Genomic DNA, 23,054 nt, shown 5'->3' with positions numbered 1-23,054 from the left:
GTTCTTGATCGATGTGAATATTTGAAGAAGTTAGGACCAAATATTTTGCCAGCTTTTCTACGTCTGCAGGAGTTAGTGAAATTAAACATTTGCGTGATTATGATTGTGAACGGCATTCCTGAAAACTTGTATCCAAAGTCTGGCGTTGCAGAGCCTATTCAAATTTTCTTCCCGCAGTACAATGAAGGTAACAAATCTCGTTTTTTTTAACTTCAGATTATTACAGATCTCAAGGATTAATCAAATGAAAAGATGGCGAATGTCATTCAGTGTCATATACATATAATGGCAGTTAGAAGTAGTTGCTATGAGCCTGAATCTGCCCCAGTATTATAGTATCTAGTGTATTTTATGATGAAAGAAGACCTTGGATGGTATCAGGTACTATATCCACATGAAGGATTTGTTTAAAATTAGATACAAATATTTATATATTAAAATGCTACGTTTATATGTTTGTGGCCAATTCTTTTGATAGTGATATCTCGGAAGCTACAAGATGCCGTTTTCACTGATCGATTGGAAATTTTATGTAGATTGTTCAGTTTTAATTGAATATTAAAAGAATTGGCCGTTAGGGGTACACTAAAAGTATTGAAATTAAAAAAATAAATAAATAAATAAATAAAGCATCATATTCTACGAGTTATATATCCTAACACCACACATTTGTGTACGGGGTTAGTATATCTCTCCGGCGTTTGTTTCAGACCAAATGATAATGAAAAACGAAGAATAGCCATTTCTCCAGTCTAAGTTGAATCTTTATTGTTTGGAGTGTTTTGTCCAATGAACACCATATATATATCTCAGACATTATAATTCATTGTGTCTGTAATATATTTACTTATTATATACTGCATGCAAGAAGATCATACATGAATTAGAAACTCCAATCGGAAGTAGGCTCAAATCTTGTAAACGGTGCGAGACATTGAAAATATAATCGAAAAAAACTCACCTTAATGTTACCCCTAGCCAATTTTTATCAACACGTCTTTCACTTGTATCTGTAAAGGGCCATGTACAGATGTGAGGACCGACAAGGAGATTGATGCTTATATGTGAATGATGCGCTGTGTAGACAGCGCAGGTTTAGCTAGTAAATTACAAGATGACATCTTGACTATAGAGTATTATCTTTTACTTATCATCGAAATTGGCGGAATGAACAATTGCTTCTGGAAGTTGTTGACGAAACGGTATCATCCTCCCATGATTATAGATTGATAGATAATGGTAGTCCAAACTCCACAATGCCTTCAGTACTCCACTGGACAGTAACACAACTGATATTTCTTTCTTTATCACTCTTGCTGTTTGTGATGGCACATCCATTTCTCTATCTTGTTCTTACTAAATCTTAGTGTCCTCGACTTTTCCATACATATCCTGTCAGAGTGTGTTTCAACATTCATCCTTTTCTCATTTGATAGCTGTTCTAAGTTTAAGAACAAACATTATATTCTAGACAAAAGTATGGTTATGTCTAAGGAAAATAGAGGTGAATTGGTCAATAACTGGGTTATAAAATTATATGTGTAATGTTCCCGTTTTATAACGGTTTTTCATTTTCATTAATTTACAATCATACTCAAGAGAATCAGCACTCACCTTTTCCTTAAAAGCTAGCCACCAACTATACATGCTGTAATACATAATTTTGTTTTGAATACCGTTTTTACAGTGTCAACAATATCAATTTGTCATCCCGAAAAGGATTAAACATATAGAGCTTCATTTTTTAAAGCGTAAATGCCGGTAAATCGCAAACGTTTAGAATTTGCAAATCATGAAGTATTTAATAATTAGTTAGAATCATCTTTGAGACTGACCGTACCAGTCAATGCCTCTAGCACCAGCAACAATGCTCACTATTACGTACAGTCACTACAAACTTTTATTATTGTAAATTACCAAGGAATGTCCATGTGTGTGCTTTAATGTGAGTACTTTGGTCTATCTGTTGGTGATTCTTGGTACTATTTCACTGCGTACAATAACCTTTTAATTTTATTAAGTGATTATTCGTGTAATTTAACCCTATTCATTTTGTACATGGTTTTCAATATTAAAAGGCCGTTTTCTCGAAAATGTAGTTTTGTGACATTCCTTCTTTTTTTTTCCCCTTACTCTTCATATACACTGTAGAGTCATATTCCAAAAAAATTAATTAACTAGGTCTCTTTTAAAGGTGCGTAATTTGAACCGTAGTGAGTTGCATATGTTTAAACCTGGGTTTAAAGTATAGATTCAGTGGCCTCTAACAGACGGACTTCTCAGTCAGAAATGGGCAGTCAGGTTTTTGTTTTGAACAGGGCTGTATATTATATTTTTTCTACTACTGTTTAAGTTCGTTTCGTTAATATATTGTTATGTTAATAAATGCTATTTCTCTAAATCGTATTATTTATTGATATTTTAATTTTTGTTCTCTTTTTAAAGATGAAGTGAAGCAACTACTTTTCCGGTCGTGTCCATATTCGTGTGAAGATATTATCTACATCAATTACCTCAACATAATTGTGGGATCCTTCTACAAGATGTGCAGGAATCTCAACGAGCTGGAATACATAGTAAGACGACTACTTTTCTAAAATTTTAAAATTTGATTTCATATTGAAGCATTAAGTAGCTTAAAGCTCACTCGTGGCTAAGCGGTTAGCGCACGCGCATTTGGCATTGGAGACCCGGTTTCGATTCCCAGCAGGAACTCATGTAAACGGGACGCTAAACTAAAAAACTCAATCAGTGTTTTGAAGGAAGTTTAACGAGATGAGCATATAACAAATTTTAATAAACTGATGATGGAAACAAGGCGGAATAATGTACAGATTTATTACGGTTATTATTATTATTATTATTATTATTATTATTAGTAGTAGTAGTAGTAGTAGTAGTAGTAGTAGTAGTAGTAGTAGTAGTAGTAGTAGTAGTAGTCGTCGTCAGGGGCGTAAATAAGGGCCTCGCAGACCCCGCAATGCGGGTGGCCTCAAGCCATCAGGGGGCCCCAAATCGTGAAGCAGGACGTAAAGAGGGGGCCCCACTCCACGCTGTCTGCGGGGAGGCCCCCAAGCCTTTAGTTACGCCACTGGTGGTGGTGGTAGTAGTAGTAGTAGTAGTAATAGTAGTAGTAGAAGAAGAAGAAGAAATGCCATGTTTACTGGTAACAAGTGAAGCAGAAATACATGTAAGCACTCTACGTTAAACGACTAACTACTACTCTACATTAGGTCAAAATATCCATTGTAGCAGGTTCCCAGTAGATTGGGCTAAGGAATATGGTATGGAAACACAGAAAGCGATATTCTCAATAGAAGCTGGTGGTAGATCAATAAGTACAAGATCTACCGTATCCAGAGATTGCTATTCATATTTCCATTTATCTAGCGATGAGATTTGTGTTATTCCAATTAACAAAGAGTTGATTTGTAACATACCGTGTCTTCTGTCCCATTCCAATACACTTTCACAGGTTTAATGCGGCTTGGCTAGTAATTAATTTCCATCGATGTCGAGAGTTCGTTGTATTTTCCTTCTGAGATGCAACTGCAGATTTTTGTAAGTTTCGCAAGGATCCAAATTATTCTGAACATACATTCATTGTTGTCAGGAAAAATATACATTTTTCTGATAATGAATTTTCTAGAACATAATTGGTAACTTTTAAGATTTTTCCACAATGTGTATATTATCTCAGACAGTGATTCCGTAGGTTTATTTTTCAGATATGTGCATTTTTCAAATCACGAAAGAGTGAAATCCTAAAGAGATTGAAATATTTTTTATATAATGTTTGGGTACACTAGTCTTATCCTGAAGGAATAATTTATTTTAAAGGAACCTTATACTTCACCGTTTTAGAGGAAAGGTGAATTAAAAGCAGTGTTTTAAATACAAAAATTGTTGGCTTATTTATTTATAGTTTAACATCCCTTTTTAGCATCAAAGCTGTATAAACTACAGTATATTTCCGTACAGTTATATTTTCACTATCTCTTTCAATACTTGTGCAACATACGTTTTCATTCCATTTGAAAGAAAGTAAATTTAGTTTGTATTTGAGATCCATTAACGATCACTATGTTACACGTGATTTTATCGCTTCCAGAATGGTCCGTTCCCTAATTCTTACTGAAGAAGCCTCTGTTACTTATTGAAAACAAACGATAAAATACCTTAACAATATAAAATAGAGTATGTATCACAAATATGTAAATTATTGAGTGGACAGAACAAAGCTAGAATGCGGTAACATCAGACGAAATAAGAGAGAATGGAAGTAGATTTAGTATCTTAACTTATTAAATGGCGCCATGCATTAGATGTGGCCATTGCCTTAAACGCATTTTATTTTTTTTTTTTTTCGTAGACAATAAAAATAAACAAAGATTGGGGTTAAAAAGTAGCACTCAATGGTACGTACCATGAAACAGTACACGAAGGGCCATGGTCTAGAAAATAAAAATGACTCGATGAAAAAGAACTGCTAAAAGGAGAGGGAATTTTTCTTCAATGTTAATTATCTAAGAAAACTAGACCACAATAATTATACTAGATTTTTGTTCTGATCTACTGTGAATAGAAATCAGTAATTCTTTGCAACTGGTAATCGAACATCCTCCTGTACTTTTCGCTGTTAAGGTGTAGTAATTTCAGGAAGTAGAAAAAGCTGCTTAAAATTGCTACTAGAAGTTAAAACTTGCGGCCTTACCGAACTGTACATCGTGTTCCCTTTTCCGATAATTGCGTCGTTAGAATTTTCTTGAGAGTGACTTTTCTCCAAGTTGAGTTTGTGCTGAATGTTTACTCTTTGTTTCTAAAACCTAGACAAGAGCAAATTTACTAAAATGCTACTTCATTAAGATTTGATTCTCGCAAGTTACAAATAAGAATACAGTAAAATAGCACTGTAACGAAATTTTCGGGACCTCTGAAATCAGTTTGTTATACTGACATAAGTTAACTCACAAGAACTCACTTGTTTTATACCCAGTACAGGATTTGCGTTACTTTAACATTAATTTACCGACAAAAATAAGTAATGCGTAATTAAAGAATGAAAGTGTTAAAGTAGCATTAAATTATGACCGGCTCAATCAGGGGGGAGGGGGGCTGTCAGCGCTTCTTGATGATGAAATTATAACAAATTAAAATTAATACAGGGTGTCCGGAATGGAACTGACGGTTTTTAAAAGTGTATAGTTTTAATATGGTCAGAAATACAGAAAAAAAAAAACATTCATATTGAAGGAAAACTCAAAAAGTTTTGTTCAGCAAATTTTCCTACTTGAACAACTACCAGTGACGGCGCTAGTATCGCCGATAAACAGAACTGGCGTCAGCAGTCGAAAAGGCGCAATGCGTGTGGTGGTTTGCAGAGACAAAGAGTGTTGTTCAAGTTCAACGAAACTTTCGACGTGCTTAACACAAGGATCCCCCATCATGCAACAATATCCAGGCGTGGAAAGATCCGTTTTTATCAACGGGGAGTGTAGTGAAACAACACAGCGGTGGTAAATCGCCTGTGTCAAAAGAAAATATGGAAGCAATAAGAAAGTGTTTCTCATGTAGCCCGAGGATGTCAATACGCGTAGCGAGCAGTCAATTGGCAATTCCAAAGTCAACACTGCACGATGTGATACACAAACAATTACGTTTGCGCGCGTATAAGGTGCATTTGTTGCTAGAAATTAAGCCCGACTATAAGCCACAGAGAGCAGCATTTGCTACTGAAATTCTGGACAGTATTGATTATGACCATAATTTCCTATTGAACGTTGTTTTCTCTCATGAGGAATTTTTTCACTTGTCTGGCTGTGTTAACAGACACATTGTTAGGATATGGGGATCTGAGAATCCGCATGCGTACATAGAACATCCTAGAGACAGTCTCAAATTGAATGTCTGGTGTGCTTTAACACATAATGCAGTTATAGGCCTCTTCTTTTCCATAGAGCAAACCATAACAGGAAATGTGTTCTTAGACATGCTTCATCACTTTAGTGTTCCCCAGTTACAACATTTGCAACCTCAAATGATATTGCAATTGGATGGTGCCCTGCCACATTGGAGCCTACAAGTGAGAGAGTACCTTCATACTGAATTTCCTGACCGTTGGATAGGCCGTGATGGCCAATTAGGTGGTCTCCATGCTCTCCTGATGTTACCACCCTGGACTTCTTCCTGTGGGAATATGTGAAAGACCTTGTGTATTCTGGTGAAAAGGTGCGTAATCTTGATGAACTGAAGAACCGTATTAGGAATGCGATTGCTTCCGTAACATCTCAGATATTACAGAATACGCGAAGAGAGAGTGAGTTTAAGCTAGATATTGTAAGAATTACAAATGGAGCTCACGTAGAGTTACACTGAGTTAGAATGACTTGTAAGTAAGACCAAATAAACTTTTTGAGTTCTCCTTTAAAATGTATGTATGTTTTTTTTTTATTTATTTATTTATTTATTTATCTCTGACCATATAAAAACTATAAACTTTTAAAAACCATCAGTCCCATTCCGAACATCCTGTATTATTACTAGTTATAAATCTGTTAGGATAGCCTCGAGTGCAAGAGAAGAAATATATGTTGTAGCGTATTCGCACATATTCGTTTATATTTAATGTAATTTTCCTTTTCGTGTATATATTCTGATTATTTCGGTGAACTTTCTATCAAATTTTCTTAAAATATTAGGATATTAGTATTTACTATATTTTTTTTCTATTACGTTTGTTGTATATTTTTAAATGCCAGTTTTATTTTTTTTTTCTTTTGGGAACAACATTGCTACTAATAAATTTCTAAATAAATGTTTAATTTCAACTTACATGCCTGTTTTCTGATTAGTTCATCTCCTTCTCTCTGTCTTCATTCGAATGTAAGGGCCGCGGTGGCTCAGTAGTAGAGTGTTCACCTCTGGTGCTTGGGGTCCCGGGTTCGATCCCAGACCCCGCCAAGTTAACTTTGTGGTGGACAAATACCGTGTGCGCGGGCTTCCTCGGAGTTTTCCCGTTTCCTCCCACTTTCTTCATTCTACCATTTTTTCATTCATTTCTCATCAGCACCGTCTCCTTTAGCCTTACCAGCATAACTGTAAGACGTAAAACTCAAAGATTTCATTTTTTTCATTCGAATGTAAATTGTGGCACCGCGTGACGTAGTCGCTAACACTCTCGTCTTTGGTGCGAACGCTTCCGGGTTCGATTCCCGGTTGGAACATTCTGTCGAAAAAGTGTAAAAGCCTTTCTAGGCCAGTCATCGTGAGTGATTATTTTCCTTGGGTTTCCCTCATTCACACCAGACAAATGCTGGGATGGCACCTAACATAATGGTCCCAGGCCGCTTCCTTCCCTTTCATCAGATAGTGTGCTCGCCGAGGGACGTCATCCCTCATATACGTGAGAGGCTAAATGGTCTTAGATGCCCACAGCCCAGAAATCTAATTCTTAATTCCCTGGAATATAAATTGTAACAATTTCCCTTTTCATTTTTAAGGTCGATACTTCTGATTTCTGTACAGACATCGCCGTAGATAACAGATCAGCATGAGAAAGAATGGATTCTTAATGTCTGTTCTTTGTCTTCACGTCAGTGGAATAATCTAACAGAACACACTGTAAAATGTGTGTCCTCAAACCTCTCAGTTAGCGATGGGCAAGTCATTTAGAAGCCCTCAAACTTCTGAAATTTCAATTAGGAGATATAATAGAAGCACTTAAAATTTTTTTGGAAACACGAAAGTAATATGATGACAGCTACCAAAGTATATCCCTGGAAGAGGCCTATTAAAATATATCACTAAACTTCAAAATCTGAAATGAAATGAAATCTTTTAAGTTTAACGTCCCACGGTTATGCCGGCTAGGCTAAAGGAGACGGCGATGGTCACAAATGAAGGAAATGTGGGAATGAAAAAGATGGGAGGAAACGGAGAACCCTGAGAAAACCCACGAACATGGTGTTTTTCCACCACAAAGCCCACTTGGTGCGAGCTGGAATCGAACCAGGAATCCCCCGCTCCAGAGGTGAACGCTCTAACATTAAGCCACAGTACCCCATCACTAAACTCAAGTTTACTGTATTTGTTCATTAATTATTTGGAACGATGTGTTACAAAATATAAATGTTACGAATAAAGCTTTGTAGACGGGAGATAAAGATTGAAAGCAACCGAATTTAACATCAACAACTCCTTGAATGAGCCTTTTGCGCACGAGATGACGTTAGTGTCTCAAATCTCAGGGTAAATGAGTCACACGGGTCAAGCTTTACGTCGTAAGTTAATATTTTCATTTTATGTATAATATGGTATTATGTAAATTAAAGAATAAAATCACGTACATTGGTGTATTTGTGTAAAACGCAAATATGCTAAGGTATTTGATTTTGTTAATTCTTTATTAGGCTTTACGTCATTTAACGATTGAAACTAGTAGATGTACAGGAAATGCTGGAATTCTTATAATAAATCGTAAGATATTGTACCGTGAAGATGACTGAATTTTCCGCAAAACTCTCCTACATTTTACATTTTTTTTTCTTTTGATAAAGGAGCAAATGCTGTGCAAGCCCATGAACAAATTTCAGTTGTTTATGGACAAGATACGTTATGAAGAGCAACAGCCAAAAGATGATGCAATATCTGATATCTAAGTCTGAAAATTTCGATATCTAAGGTGTTCCTTGCAGTCGGCATCTTGTTTTACGAAATTTTGAATTATGCAAGAAACACTACATGGATGGTTTGAATAAGAGCGAGTAATATTCCCTCTCTCTCTCTCTCTCCCTCTCTCTCTCTCTTTTGTATTAGGTTCGTAAATCTATGGCGGTGACTGAAAGCGATCTGTTAAGCGCGTACACAAAATTATAACTGTCTCTGAAATATAAAACGGAAAAGTAGCAAGCGCAGAGCAAAATTTCTCAAAATTAATTAACGCGTATTTCGAAACTATAATGACTCAGGATATAGTGGACGGTTTAGCAACGGTTTTATCGAGTGCAGTTTATTAAATGAAATTTACATGGCAGATTTGGTTGATATATTTACTAAAGTAAAAGTCCAAAATAGTAATTGTTCCTATAATTGATCTTACTGAAAGTCGTAGTATCTTAAAGGAAAAATTATTTTATTTTATTTACTTATTTGTCCTCTTTAGGGCGCAACCTGAATAGTTGCTCTAAGGGCGCTATACCCTTTGAGCAGGCTCTGATGAAGTGTATTTTATATTTAAATAAGCAGATACACACACACACACACATAATTAAAACAAATCCTTAGTAATAATTACAGTTATTTTTTAATATTTTATAGTAAGAGACAATCACTTAATTTGATACCACAGTTGTAATACCATGGCGTTTACTTAAATCAGGTGTCAAATTTTATACAAAACACACTATACTAAGCATGTACCTTGTATTTATAAATTATTTAAATATGTACCTTTTAAATGTGATTTATACTGTGCAGTTTTCCATTCATGTAACTTTCTTGTTTCAGTCTCAGTGGTAATTAGACCATATAAACTTAGGGTATGCTCTTCTAACTCTTTTTCTGTCTGCATTACAGGTTCAAGAAAATTTCGATAGGTACTGTGAACCAATTCTTGCACGAGGAGTAGGAACCAATGACGGATACAGTTTATGGCAAAACTTCCTGCCACACCTGAAGAAACTTCTGCAAGCCGTTTTCCTCAGAGAAACAACCAAGTATGGAATTTGATAACTTAGAAAAGTAATCGTACGCTTAGAACACATTTATTATTATTATTATTGTTTTGTTTTTTTAATGTAGTGTGCAGTTGCAGACTTGCACTGTTATGTTCTACCATTATTAATAAGATGTTTAAGAAATTTTAACTACTACTAGAAATTTTAACTACTACCTTATGGAATAGATCCTACTTTGACCTACATCTTTTAAAAATTAAGTATTTGGTAATCTTTATAAGTAGTCAAATACTTTATCTTTAACCAAAGGGTAACATGGCATCTCCCACAAATATTCTGTCTTGTTGATTTAATTTATTGATTTCCTAGTTCCTGTTATATTATTGTTTGTGTTATTTTAATTTTAATCTATTGTCAGTGATTGTAAATATATTGCAAATGTACTATTTAATTAATATAAACTTTAATGTCAGGGCAGACATTTGCATGCCAAAAGATGTTTGGCGTGTAACTTCTTATTTCTGGTAAAAATAGTGCTTGCAAATATATTCGTTAAAAGAAAGAAGGTAGATTACTTTGTAAAACAGTAATTCGTATTAATTATTTAGTATCGTAATATACAGCGAAATAAGGCTGAAATTACGTTTAACAAGAATTCCAAAGCATTAACTTGCAGTGAACATTAGTATTTATTTGTGAACTAATAATTTGTAGTTTAAAATGTCACAGTAAAGAACCAGGCCAAAATCCTTATAAGTCAGCCTTCGATTATGAAACACAATCTCAATATACATTTAAGTATCAATTTCAGTCTCTTGTGTTCTGTTGCTCTAGTCTTATAATTGGTAGAGCGGTATAGTCAGTGGTAGAGCGTTCACCTCCGGTGCTTGGGGTCCCTGGTTCGATCCCAGCTTCGTCGTGTGGACTTTGTGGTGGACAAACACCGTGCTCGTGGGTTTTCTCGGGGTTCTCCCGTTTCCTCCCACTTTCTTCATTCCACCATTTTCACTCATCTCTCATTATCACCGTCTCCTTTAGCCTAACCGACATAACTGTGGGACGTAAACCTTAAAGATTTCATTTTCATATAAATTTCTTATGAGTCTTCGAACTTTCCATTCCAGCCTATCCTTCTGTAGAACTTAAATCAACAAGACCAAGTTCATCCGGTCAAAAGCCATTTTTAGATCAGTAAATATAACTTACACGTTTTTCCTTTTTCTATACATCTTTCACTAATTACTCTTAATAAGTCTTTTGCATATCGTGCCCTTATCTCTCCTAAACCCGAACTATTCCTCGTTAGTTTCTTCATTTGTTCCACCACACAACCTTCTGTTATATATTCGAAGCATACTTTTCGCTGCATGTGATATGACACTATTAGTTCTATAGTCCTCACATCTCTCTGGGTTTGATTTCTTAGCCAGCGATATCAGGATCATCTTCAAGAAATATTTCGACCACTCTCCTGTTTCATACATTTCATTACAGATTAGGAAAAATTCTTAGTTGCTTTTATATTCCTAGTCTCGCATAATGCTTTCTCAAACTCATCCTGAAGAATATTAAACTCTTTATTATCCTTGCGTACTTCATTTTATGCTTTCTGAATACATTCTTTCCATCTTTGTAAGACTTCACTCTCTCGCTTACTACTTCCCTATTCGTATTTTCTATCGTAATAAACCATTGTTTCTTCCAAAGAGCTATAGATTTCACATTCTTGTACATTTCCACATATTTCCCAACTTCTTTGTAATTATTCTGTGTTCTCACATTTTCTTTTGTAAAACTCTTCCCTTGCTTTGTCTGTTTCCCTTCGTAACTTGTTGTTTAACTTCCTTTACATATTTTTGCCCTCTTCTGTATTAACCTTTTTCCACGCTCTCCTTTTCCTCATTGTCCGTAACATGTGTACTGTAACCACAGTTTTTTAAACGTTTCTTGTTCGTGGTGACCTACTACGTATTCTGCAGCCTGCTGTGTGCACAGTTTAATGTACTTTCACCGTCTTTTGGTACTTGCACCCATTCTTTCCACGTTTGAGCACTTTAAGATTTCGTACTGACTCACTTTTCAGTATTCTCTACTTTTCTTTTGGCTATATTTTTCAGTTGAATATCCACTTTGGCGAGCACAAGGTTATGATCAGAAAAAGTTTCAGCCCTGGGAAGGGTCTTCGCCTTCTTCAAGCTATTCCGATTTCTTTTATAAATCATATAATCTATTTGATATCTTCGACCGTCTATTGAGGATTTCCATATATACCTTCTTTTGTGCTAATTGAACCAAGTGTTCTCAGTGAAGAGTTAATTCCATCTACGGAAATTGACCGGTCCCTCTCGTCTTTAATTTCTTTCTCAAAACGATATTTGGCTTCCTGTCCTCTTACAATTGCACCAATACAATTACGCATGCACCTTCTCTTTTCGCTGTCTATAATTTCTTCTCTATTTCATGATAATTTTCATCTACTTCTTCAGTTGTATGCGAAGTGGTCGGTGCATATGTCTTTGGCACTACTAGATTCTGCTTTTCTTCCGTTAAGTCTTATCGTCATAACTCTGTCATCAACAAATTCTACTTGAACTACCTTCTCTTTTAAGAACTTATAAATTATTCCCATACTACCACGACCGCTTTTTCCTCTTACCTGCGTAAAATATTCTATATTCTTCGCTTCCTAGTGAAAACTCGATTTTCTTTTTCTATTCTATAAACACAGATCTTGTATTAACATAGATAACATACGCCATGTATCATCATTAAATACATTTGTCCAAAAGAACGAAGATATATTTTATATCCAACCCATTTTTATCAGTTAACTACATTTTTCATCTGCTTCTTCTTCTTCTTTTTAAAAACTCGGCATGTGCATAAAATTAAACTAGTTTAGCCAATAACTAACTTCTTGCTTCCAACACCTAGTTTCCCATTACCTGCCGATCTAGTTTCATAAACTCCTATCAAGTCTAGGTTATTTTGATTCATTTCTTCTTTAAGATAATTTTCTCTCCATCTAACATGGTGCGTACGATCCATGTTCCTGTCCTAAACCTTTTGCCCTTACTTGTGTTCCCTCCTTCAGCGATCTTCCCCACGCTGTTGCTCTCGTCCAATATTTATTCCCAAGCCATCCACCCCCACCCCCGAGATCCGAATGAGGGTATATTTTACCTTCAGAACTATATTTTGACCTGCGAAAGACGATTGTACATACGTTCTCTTTCTGTTGACAGCAAACTAAGGAAAACTAGAGCGGTACTTTCCCGTTGCCTTCTATCTGGCAGTGTCCCAAGCGTTCAGGTCAATTTGACTACTGCTTGGACTAGTGTCCAAGTTGCCGTACCAGTCACTATGATTTGCGCCAACATGAGTACAGGAAAATGGTTGCGTTCTCCCAAGACATACTTAGTTTGGCTACTCCATTTAGACCAATTCGATAAAGGTGGCCCTTCTGGTAGTGAGCTATCTCCAACATAGCTCTAAATTTCACTGTAGCACGCGATCCTCCCTAGTCAACACACAAAGCATCTTCATAAAGGTTGTCGGGGAGGAGCATTGCTAGTAAAGGTTAAAAAAAAAAAAAAAGGCTTTTTGTGGTGGTTTTTCGCTTTTTTAATCTTTTATAACTTTTTTTATTCAAGTACTGGCTTTGTTTTTCCGTAAAGATTCTATAATTAAAGAAGTGTCTTTACAACATTCAGTATTTGTGAGTTCTATGTTCAGGTGCGTAAATGCCTTACCAAGATCCTGAGAGTTACACATCTGGTCATATCTTTTTTAAGAGTTGCTTAGATTCAAACTGGCAGGCAAGAAAAAAAGGACCATAAACGAAGAAACAGATATAAAAACACATTTGCTTTGGCATAAGATTTCGCGTAGAACTCGTCCTCCGTTCGGGAAATATTTGATTGTCATCTTCTGATATTCTTATACGTAGAATGCAATATGAGTATGCGTTTACAAAATTGAAGCCATAAACGACCATTCTGAGCATGATATTACAACATAACAATATAATTGAAATCATTTCTAAATGCCTCTCTTTCGGATTTTAATGCCGTCAATAAATTAATTTGGTCGTTATATACTTGTCATGATACGTGAAATGTGTCTTTAGCTCATACAACTATAGGAATTGAAGTATCAGTTTACGTATCATATACGTAAATGATAATTTCGTTTCATGAAATGTAGCTACAATATTTTAGGAACAATTCTTGTTTACACTATTAAACTTTCTAATCAAATATTTTTGTCGTTAGTCACTACTTTAATAGCTCTACAAACATTTCGTTATAATTAGAACACCCACTGCATTGACCGAACTAGCGTTTTATTTCCTATAGAAAAAAATGAAATGAAATCGTCAAGTTTTACGTCCCACATTATTCCAGTTAGTCTAAAGGAGACGGTGATGATGAGAAATGAATGAAATGGTACAATGAACAAAGTGGGAGGAAACGTGAGAACCCGAAGAAAACCCACACACACGGTGTTTGTCCAACACAAAACTCACTTGGCACGAGCTAAGGTCGAATGAAGGACCCCAGGCACCAGAGGTGAATGTCTACCACTTAACCACCGCGGCCCCCTTATTTCCTCTAGAATGAATTATTTTTAAAAATAATTTCTTCAGAATGCTTTTTCGTGTTGTAATGGCAAAAGAAAGATAAAGCATACTGTAAGATTGGAATATGTAAATATCCCAAAATTTCCCTGACAGAAAAGCGATGGAAATGTTTGTTTATTGAACGAAGGTCGTTTTAGCCCTTGCATCTCTACTCGCTAGCGACCTCCCCATTTAATCAATTGAAAATTAACGCTGTATTCTATGAAAGTCTTCGCTCTTAATTTTTTTTATTTCATTTTATTCTTTCAGGCAGACTGCAGGATTAATGGATAAATCTTGCGAAGAAGGAGACCTTACACTGAATTCTACATATTCTTTTACGAATGTTAATGTACCGTTATATACGAAATATCTTCTAATCGCAGCCTACTTGGCATCATATAATCCTTCAAAATTGGATAAACACCTTTATTTAAAGAACAGTCAAAAGAAATCAAAACTCTTCATGAAGAAGAAAGAGAAGGTGAACAGCCATGTCATAGGACCAAAGCCTTTTAGTCTCCATCGATTATTGTCAATATTCTATTCAATTCTAGACCATGATATCCCAATGCTACGGGCGAACGTTATTGCACAGGTAATGTATTCAAAATCCCACTGTCGCTACTCATTTTTGATTGTGTTTCACAATCGGCCTATATTAGAGTAGAGCCCTCAAGAATCATATAAAAGTAAAAGGCGGAAAGTTCAAAACTACATCTTTTCACAGTATAATTTTTAAAGGAATTAAGTTTAGCTCTGTAGTTACACAATATGTCACAATTGCATAAGTATTCATAACAAATTGCTACTTACATTAGATTGGTTAATTTAAAGTTTTTAGAATGTTACTGCGTTTACAAGTTTATATATATATATAGTTGTTAAAATAATAGAAACATTCTAAAGAGTAACTTAATAATTAACCTGTGTTATATCCTAATATTTAACAATGTGATACGATTTCAAGCGCCATTTTACTCTTTTCGTCAGTCATTTAATGAAAGTTAAAGACAGAAGTCGAAGAATTCATGAACTTATCTGACCTTTCCTAACATTGTACTGTAATATAAGTTCTTCTGTTAACAAACTAGCTGATAACCAAATATGCTTTTCTCACATACGCACAAAGTACCTCAAAAAATACAACCGAACCACGCTCTTGTCAATTAATCTCAAGTAATGTCAATTGTGTTGTCAACTAATCCCTCTGAGTTCAAAGAAGCTAAATATTATCCCAGGTGGCCGGCGTGTAGGTGATGGCGTACAGAGCTCGTAGCAACTACGTTGGCGGAAGGAAGGAATATTGGACGAAAGAGAAGGCAAGCATTAAAGAGTATTGTGGACCTCAACAACTGGACCTCACACTCAGTATCTGGAATAGCTTTTTGCCTTAATCAGAGTCTGACGCGAGGTGTATAACCTGAACATCTTGGGTGACGTCCCAATTTTCAATCCGCTGATTACCGCCAGTAACGCTTAAGTGCAAAGAAAATAGTGCCGAGAACTTGCAAAGTGGAAATGCGTAATATGGCCCGATGAGTTGCTTTTCTCGTTATATTCGTTATTTTGAAGACGTCTACAAAAGCTTGTGATCCGAATCATGTGCTCTCAACCACGAAACGTGCCGACGGTTCTAGAATGCTGTACGGCGCAACTTCCTACCATTCTCTGGGTCCTGTGATTTACGCTTACAGGACATTATTTGCAGTGATTCTGTGGATATTTTACAAGATCACATCCACCCTCTGATTCATTCCGAGTAGGGCCGCGGTGGCTCAATGGTAGAACGTTCACCTCTGGTGCATGGGGTCCTGCCTCGGTTCGATCCCAGCTCTCGCCAAGTGAACTTTGTGGTGGACAAGCATCGTGTGCGTGGGTTTTCTCGGGGTTCTCCCGTTTCCTCCCGCTTTATTCATTTCACCATTTCATTCCTTTATCATCATCACCGTCTCCTTTAGCGTAGCCGACATATCCGTGGGACGTAAAACCATGGGTTTTAATTTCATTTTTATTTCCGAGCAGTGACGAAGGTTTTAAAGATGACAATGCTCCAATTCACACTACTGAAGTTGCTGATGCGTGGGGTGAACTACAACACCTCCCTTGGCCCATTTACTCCCCAGTTCTCAACGTTATTGAACACCTGTGGTCTGTTCTGGAGTTCACACTCCGAGGCAGATATCCTCTTCCAATCTCTCTGATAATACTGAGTTCTGCACTCTATGAGGAAAGGTGTGGTGCTATGTACCTCTGGAAACCATTCATAACTATATGTTTGTATTCCATGACGCACGATGGTCTCGTGCTGCCGTATTTATGAGGTAATTTAGATTTTGTTCAGGTGTTTCCATTATTTTGTTAACAATCTGTAAATAAGTGAATGAGATTGTAGATAATAGGATAGTAATAAAATGTTTTGTTTTTTTAGGTTTCTTCGTTGGTGGCACTTCGTTACCTAATTGTCGTTGGGGAAGATACTCTTAGAAAGCCTGCCTATAGGTGTACTTATAGTTTAAGTTTTATAAGCGAAATTTCAAAGTAAGTTGTATTCTAGCTAAGGAAACGATACATTTAGTAATTTATTTTGATGACTATTAATAAATTATATGAACATTCTAATAGTAATAAACTCAAAGGTACTCACTTCTCTCCTCCCATTTTTTTTAAAAATCATTTAAAAAATAATATTAAGCGTCAACTTTTTCGCTGCCAACTGTCGACATTGTCAAGACTTAGTCCGGCGTATATTGACTATAGGACAGAACAGCCGAGCCGAGATACAGTACTGTGAGCAATGCAGCAAATCCTCGTACCATTTATTCAGCACGTGCTAGACAGAGGCCTCTCCTGCTTCTCTCTGCTTTGGCTTCCTTGGTCTTCCTCTTGTTAATATGCGCCCTGCCTTAGATAAGGAACAGAATTTGGAGGAACATGGTGTATGGAACTTAAATGTGTACACTTATGAGTGTAGACATTTAATTTCCATATCTCTACCATTTCCATAATCAAGTCTTGGGAATGCTCACAGCTGTCAGCGAAAATTTGACTTTTGTGTATCACATTTAAAATAAGATCTATAAGAAATTGAGAGTAGCACAGTTGTATATCTCTATTCATAAAATTGCCCTTCAAGCGTTTTACATTACAATAAATTCTTTCAGCGATTTTTCGATCGCTAAGAGTACATTGTAGAAACAATGTAATCTATAGAGCCCTGTTCAGATCACATTGAAATCAGGTTTAAATATTTTGTTATAACTGTGAATTAATACCGCATTTAGTTATTTATTTCAGAATATTATCTTAATTATTTGTTGTGCCCAACAGTAAATGTGTCTTAGTTTCTTACTTCCTTACATTTATTTTTCTGTGCTAAAGAGTTAAAATTCCATTTTCCTAATTAACTTTCTTATGCTAGTTTTTTCTTAATATAAAATCTGGTATATTTATTCTTGTTTTATTGTTACAGATCTGTTGACTTTAATATCACAAAATATTTATATGACTTTATGTCCTGAAGAGGGAAGAATCTCTTTATCAAGGTAAAATTTCTATATTTTCGTATATATATATTTTTAATGAATGAGTTGATTTTCCTGCATATTTCACACTAGTACTTCATATAATTGTGACTTCTAATTATTAAATGTAAATAATTTGCAAAGAACACTGTTGCTTGAGTTCCGTTCAAATAACTCCAGTGTATCATGCCAAATGAGTGACCTATTGGAAGAAGTGCATCAGTGCTGACATTTTACCCAGCAAAATTAGTTAAATATAGAATCTCATATTCTGTGAAACTATTGTCTATTAGCTTATGGGGTTAAAATCAGTGCTGTGCCATGGAGGTGCCAGCGAGGCGACGGCTCCGGCGCCAAAGTAAGGGGACGCAAAATTCGGGAGGGGAAAAAAATGTTACTCATGTTAGGAGAATGCATATGCACATATATATAAAATAGAAGGAAAATAGTAATAGAAATGCTCAAAATTAAGGAAAGGCAGGGTTTATTTTTGAAAGTTTCATTACGCTTCGCGCCAATCATAGTGGAGCTTCGCTGTTGGTCTGTTGACCTCAGTCACATATACGGGGCGCTGTCGTATACTCTCGCACCGGGCGCTAATTTTCGAGGGCATGGCATTGGTTGAAATATAAGAATAAGTTTTATTAGAATTAAGCGAATTTATTATTCATCCACTTTTCTGCTTCAATGGAAAGTCAATTTCCATATTTTATTCGGTTAGCACTTTTTCCTCCACTATTCGCGAACTTAAAAGCTGTCAGCAACTTTTCTATTATTATTATTATTATTATTATTATTATTATTATTATTATTATTATTATTATTATTATTATTATTATTTAATTTGGTACTCTTTTGTGTCAGATAGCTTTTTTATTATTATTAAATACGCTTGTTGCTGTAGATGATACGAATTAAGCACTTCGTAGATCATTGGGGACTCAAGGAAATGAAAGCTAATGGTTCATACCAGAGTATTCACCGTTTGCCTTTTTAAGTAAATCGTATCATGTGCCAAGCCACTCAAATGAGAATCGTCACATCCCACTTCCCTAATATCCTATTATGTATTATACTGTGAAATTTTAGGAATTCCTGTAGTTTACTAGATATCCAGACGATGCTATCCATAAATATAGGAAGCTTTATACAACGGCTATTTCGGTTCGTCGACATGGTATGAGATAGATAGAAGGAGTTTCATATTGACCTTTATCTTACTATTCAAAGTGGAAACGGTGGAAATCAATTATTTCAAGTCACTACGCTGATTACTATAGTGAAAAATCGGTAATAGATAGGGAGAAGCAGTTTTCTGATTTGAATTCAGAACTGCAAAAATTGGTGCCGTCTTCGTTGTTATTTTTCTATTCCTCCTATTCTCTATTCAAATCTACTGCCAATTCTGGTTCCAATACTGTTTCCTGTATACCAGCGGTTCCTAAACTTTTTTAGCCGTTGATCTCTTTCAAAAGCAAAAGTTTCTTGTGGATACACAAAGGTGTTTGGGTCTATCTGTTTGTCCTGATCTTTGAAAAAAAGAAAAATCCATTATGTCTATTAGGATTAAAGTACCAATGAATAAAATAGGAATGCATTTTTTACTAATTTATTTATTAGAAACAATACCAAAAGAGAACTGGAGACAATATTATTTATTACTGAAATGTACAAAATGATATAACAATTAGTTTGTTAAGATTTTTGAAAAGCATTGCAACATTATACGTATACCCGAAGTTAATACGAACAACGTGGCTGCTTCTTATGGCAATTTGAGGGCTCAGTGTTAGAACGCTTATCTCGGGTTCAATCCCCGGCCAAGTAATTTTGTGGTGGACAACATGATGTCCGTGGGTTTTCTCAAAGTACTCGTGTGTCTTTCCACTTTCTCATTTCACCAATTTTTCCATTATCATCCATTTTGCTCTTCCTTAGCCTAAAACAAGACATAAACGTGGGACGTTACACTAAAGATTTTATTTTCTTCCGGCAATTTGTCAATGTCTGGCGTTACAGAACTCAACTGAGACGTATGTCGTCTTCTGCGTCCAAATAAGCCCGATATTTAGTTTTTGTAGCCGTGTACCTCGAAAATGCCGTTTTACGGAGTTATGTAGTACCAAGAGGTAGTAAGAGAAAATTAGTTTTTGATCTTATTATCGAGGGAAGTGGCTTCCTTTTAAATGATGCCTGTCCAAAACTACATCTAGAAGGACCTTATGTTCTGCTGCAATAAGGGCTGCTTGTTTTGACGTCACTGGAAATGGATTTACAATCCACTCAGAATTCTTTTGAATCAATTTTTGAGTCTCCCGCGGAAAGCAAGATTTCAAATTTTGAAGCAAATAATTAAGGTGTTCTTTTGTTATTGCTAAAAGTGATTCACCCATTATTATGTTATTTTCTTTTTAAAACTTGAAGTTAATTTGATATATGTCACATACGTATTCCCAATACTCAATGATATCTGTAACATCGTTTGATAGATCCTGGATTCGGTTACGCACAGTGTTATTAGGTAAGGGCACTGGAGATCAAGTTTGCACTTTATTAGTTCCCCTGCACTTTACTATTTCCACTAATAGTGACTTTACGAGTTTCAGCAGTGGTATGAGGTTTACCAGTAAGAACCAAGTCATAACTAACCAAGTATGATGCTTTCAGCGTTCTCTTTGTATTTGTCTTTACATGAGATACAAATTTTCTCTGATCAGCTTGAAATTCGTCATATTTTCTTTCCTGATAGTTTGCAGTTTAATTTATCGTAACTTTGAAGTAGGGCGCTATCTTCTTCCAAATTGACTGACTGGCTGACTACTCTTTGAGCTCACGTAGCCCATTTTAAGCCACAGTTCTATTTCAACGACAGTTTAACCGTTGGCAACTTCTGTAACAAACAAATAAACAACATTAAGTTTAATTTGTACAAGTTTTCATGTATCTCAAGTTTTTAACTGAAGAAAATGAATAAAGGAGATTTCGAGAAACCATCGAGGAAATGGTACTTTGCAAGCAAGAAAGGTCGAGATAGTTCCAGTGACTATAGACATATTACTACTCCTTCCATCTAGTGAGCTAGCGAGAAGAACCAAAACTAAGTTCCAGTGACTGTAGATATATTACTACTACTTCCATCTAGCGAGTTAGCAACAAGAACCCAAACTACTTTTACAGAAAGTACTTTTTGTTCGATGGAAGTAGTCTCGTTTTTGTCTCTAGATAGAAAGTAGCAATTGATTTTTGTCGTTTTCATAACTGCCACAGACGGATCTCCTAGAATGACTTGTGGATCCTCTCCGTTATCTTTGGAATAGCTGATGTGATGTGTTCTTTTTCTTTTTTTTTTTTTTTTTCTCGTGTCTTCCTCTCCATCTCATATACTTCTGGTTACTGCCACAGAACACCTCATAAATATCCGAATTAACTTCACTACCTACACAGTAACTTTTATAGTCTGTTAAATATTTTTTTTTTTTTTTTTTTTTGATAATTTTATTATATTTTATTCATATATTGGCAGCGGTGTCTTCTATCGCTAAATTTAAGGAATTGAGCTACATATATTAAGGTTAACTCCCAGCATTAACTAATGCACATATACTTCATTTCAGTTCGTAATTATTATTGATGGCATATTAAGTTGTTTGGTGTTTTGTGTAATCTACTGCGTTAACCGCCTAGCAAATTTTTAAGTTGAGTATTTGTATCAGATATTTTCGATCTTGATTGGTAAAGGAGGTGCAATAATATGAAGATTTATTGGTAAAAAATCATCTACTCATCTAATAAATTTTTTACTCTGCGAATGACTTCCGATAACGGATTGAATTAAACTTTAACATAATCTGAATTCTTGATTTTATCTTGAAGTTTTTAGTATAGTTTACTTTTCTGATAATAGTAAAGGCATTATTGGACTTTAAATTCCAGCATTCGTTTTCTTGTAAACCCTCACGGAATTCCTTTAATACTTTAGGAGTTCGTATATGCTCTTTTCCTTTCGCGTTGAATGTCCGATTTTCTGTGAGTCTTGAAAACTTTTCATGTTTTCAATTCAGAATTCGGTAATTTAAGCCTTTGCACCTAAGTGAAACTAGAACTCACGTTTTAAGGCTTGCAAACTGTATGATGCGAAAGTACGGGGAGTTCTATAGAGTGACTCTGTATCAGACCAAAAACGTTTTCTTCTCTATCTCCATCCTTCTCTCTCTGTTGTAACTGGTCTGTCGTAGTTTTACAATCTAAAACGAATCTCACTAACCAGGATTCATTCACTTAAGTTCATTATTGTGTGTTTAGTATATGACTGTGTGATTTTTGAAAATTCATGTGCTGTGCAGTCATATTGAAGGAACAATACTATAGAGTGATTAGGAAATCACTCAAGCCATTCAAGTACTCTTTATTGCTGCACTGATATTCGTCAATTTTTTTTCCTCGGTGAGAATCGTCGGTCGGCTACTCCGATGGACATCTAACACGTTCCTAGTTTTTCCTCAATTTGCTGTACAGACATTTAATTAAATATTTATTCGGGATGTGCCTATAGGTAACTTCTTGTGGTGTTTCCTTAATTCAAACACTTTATGTACTCTTTTAGACATAATTCTTCTTTTTTTTTTTCAGTATGTATACCGTGCTGCTATGATACTGTACTACAATTACCACCGCCTGTCACTTGCAACAAAAGAAATAAAGATTAAACATTTATACCATGGGTTACCTGACCTCTAGTCACTGTTATTGTGATAGTTCTTTTTAAAAAGAAAGAACAGATAATTTCAAGGATCCAATGTATTCATTTTATTTAATAATTGGTTCAATGTTACGAAGTATTTACTGAGAAAAAATGGTCATGTTAGACATTAGGAAAGAAAGTTAAATAAGCTTTTAATATTTTAAAAAATGCTTGTTGATGTGGAGAGATCTGACGAAAAATACACATATAATGAATAAATCTATTAAATAATATATAATGATGAAATTAAAGTACTGTGTACGTGTTTATATTTCTACTGAGTCTGTAAACAATTAGATTCTCATTGAATTTGCTTATCAAGTGTACTTCTTACTTAATTTATTCCATATATTACGTGTCTATAAAAGGATAATTAAACTAAATTAGCTCCATTATAAATGTTTTTAATATCCACTTGCAGTTAATATTTTGGTTTAATTCATAATTAATTATGTTTTTTGTTAACTGAAGACGATGGAAACCATTTGATCTGC

At 35.3% G+C, this 23,054-nt stretch overlaps 2 protein-coding genes across 4 annotated transcripts in view; one reads left to right on the top strand and one right to left on the bottom strand.

Annotated features, from left to right (window-relative positions):
* The window catches only part of LOC145660721 (histone deacetylase 8-like), a 270,630-nt gene that overhangs the window by 89,516 nt on the left and 158,060 nt on the right, over window positions 1-23,054 (bottom strand). The window lies entirely within an intron of this gene.
* The window catches only part of Orc5 (origin recognition complex subunit 5), a 46,590-nt gene that overhangs the window by 20,551 nt on the left and 2,985 nt on the right, over window positions 1-23,054 (top strand). Inside the window, exons 5-11 of one of the 2 annotated variants that reach the window (XM_081726090.1) lie at window positions 1-187; window positions 2,446-2,576; window positions 9,574-9,713; window positions 14,566-14,893; window positions 16,727-16,836; window positions 17,768-17,840; window positions 22,449-22,999. In XM_081726090.1, the coding sequence (XP_081582216.1) occupies window positions 1-187; window positions 2,446-2,576; window positions 9,574-9,713; window positions 14,566-14,893; window positions 16,727-16,836; window positions 17,768-17,816 (945 nt within the window). In that variant the 3' untranslated portion in view covers window positions 17,817-17,840; window positions 22,449-22,999. Of the gene's footprint in view, window positions 188-2,445; window positions 2,577-9,573; window positions 9,714-14,565; window positions 14,894-16,726; window positions 16,837-17,767; window positions 17,841-22,448; window positions 23,000-23,054 lie in introns of those variants that run through there. The other variant, XM_081726089.1, reaches the window with a different exon arrangement.

This window comes from Thermobia domestica, chromosome 9 (genome assembly GCF_964235325.1).
Source record: "Thermobia domestica chromosome 9, izTheDome1.hap1.1, whole genome shotgun sequence".
NCBI classification, from domain to species: domain Eukaryota; kingdom Metazoa; phylum Arthropoda; class Insecta; order Zygentoma; family Lepismatidae; genus Thermobia; species Thermobia domestica.
The sequence above is the reverse complement of the archived record's forward strand: the minus strand, read 5'-3'. Positions and strand labels throughout refer to the sequence as shown.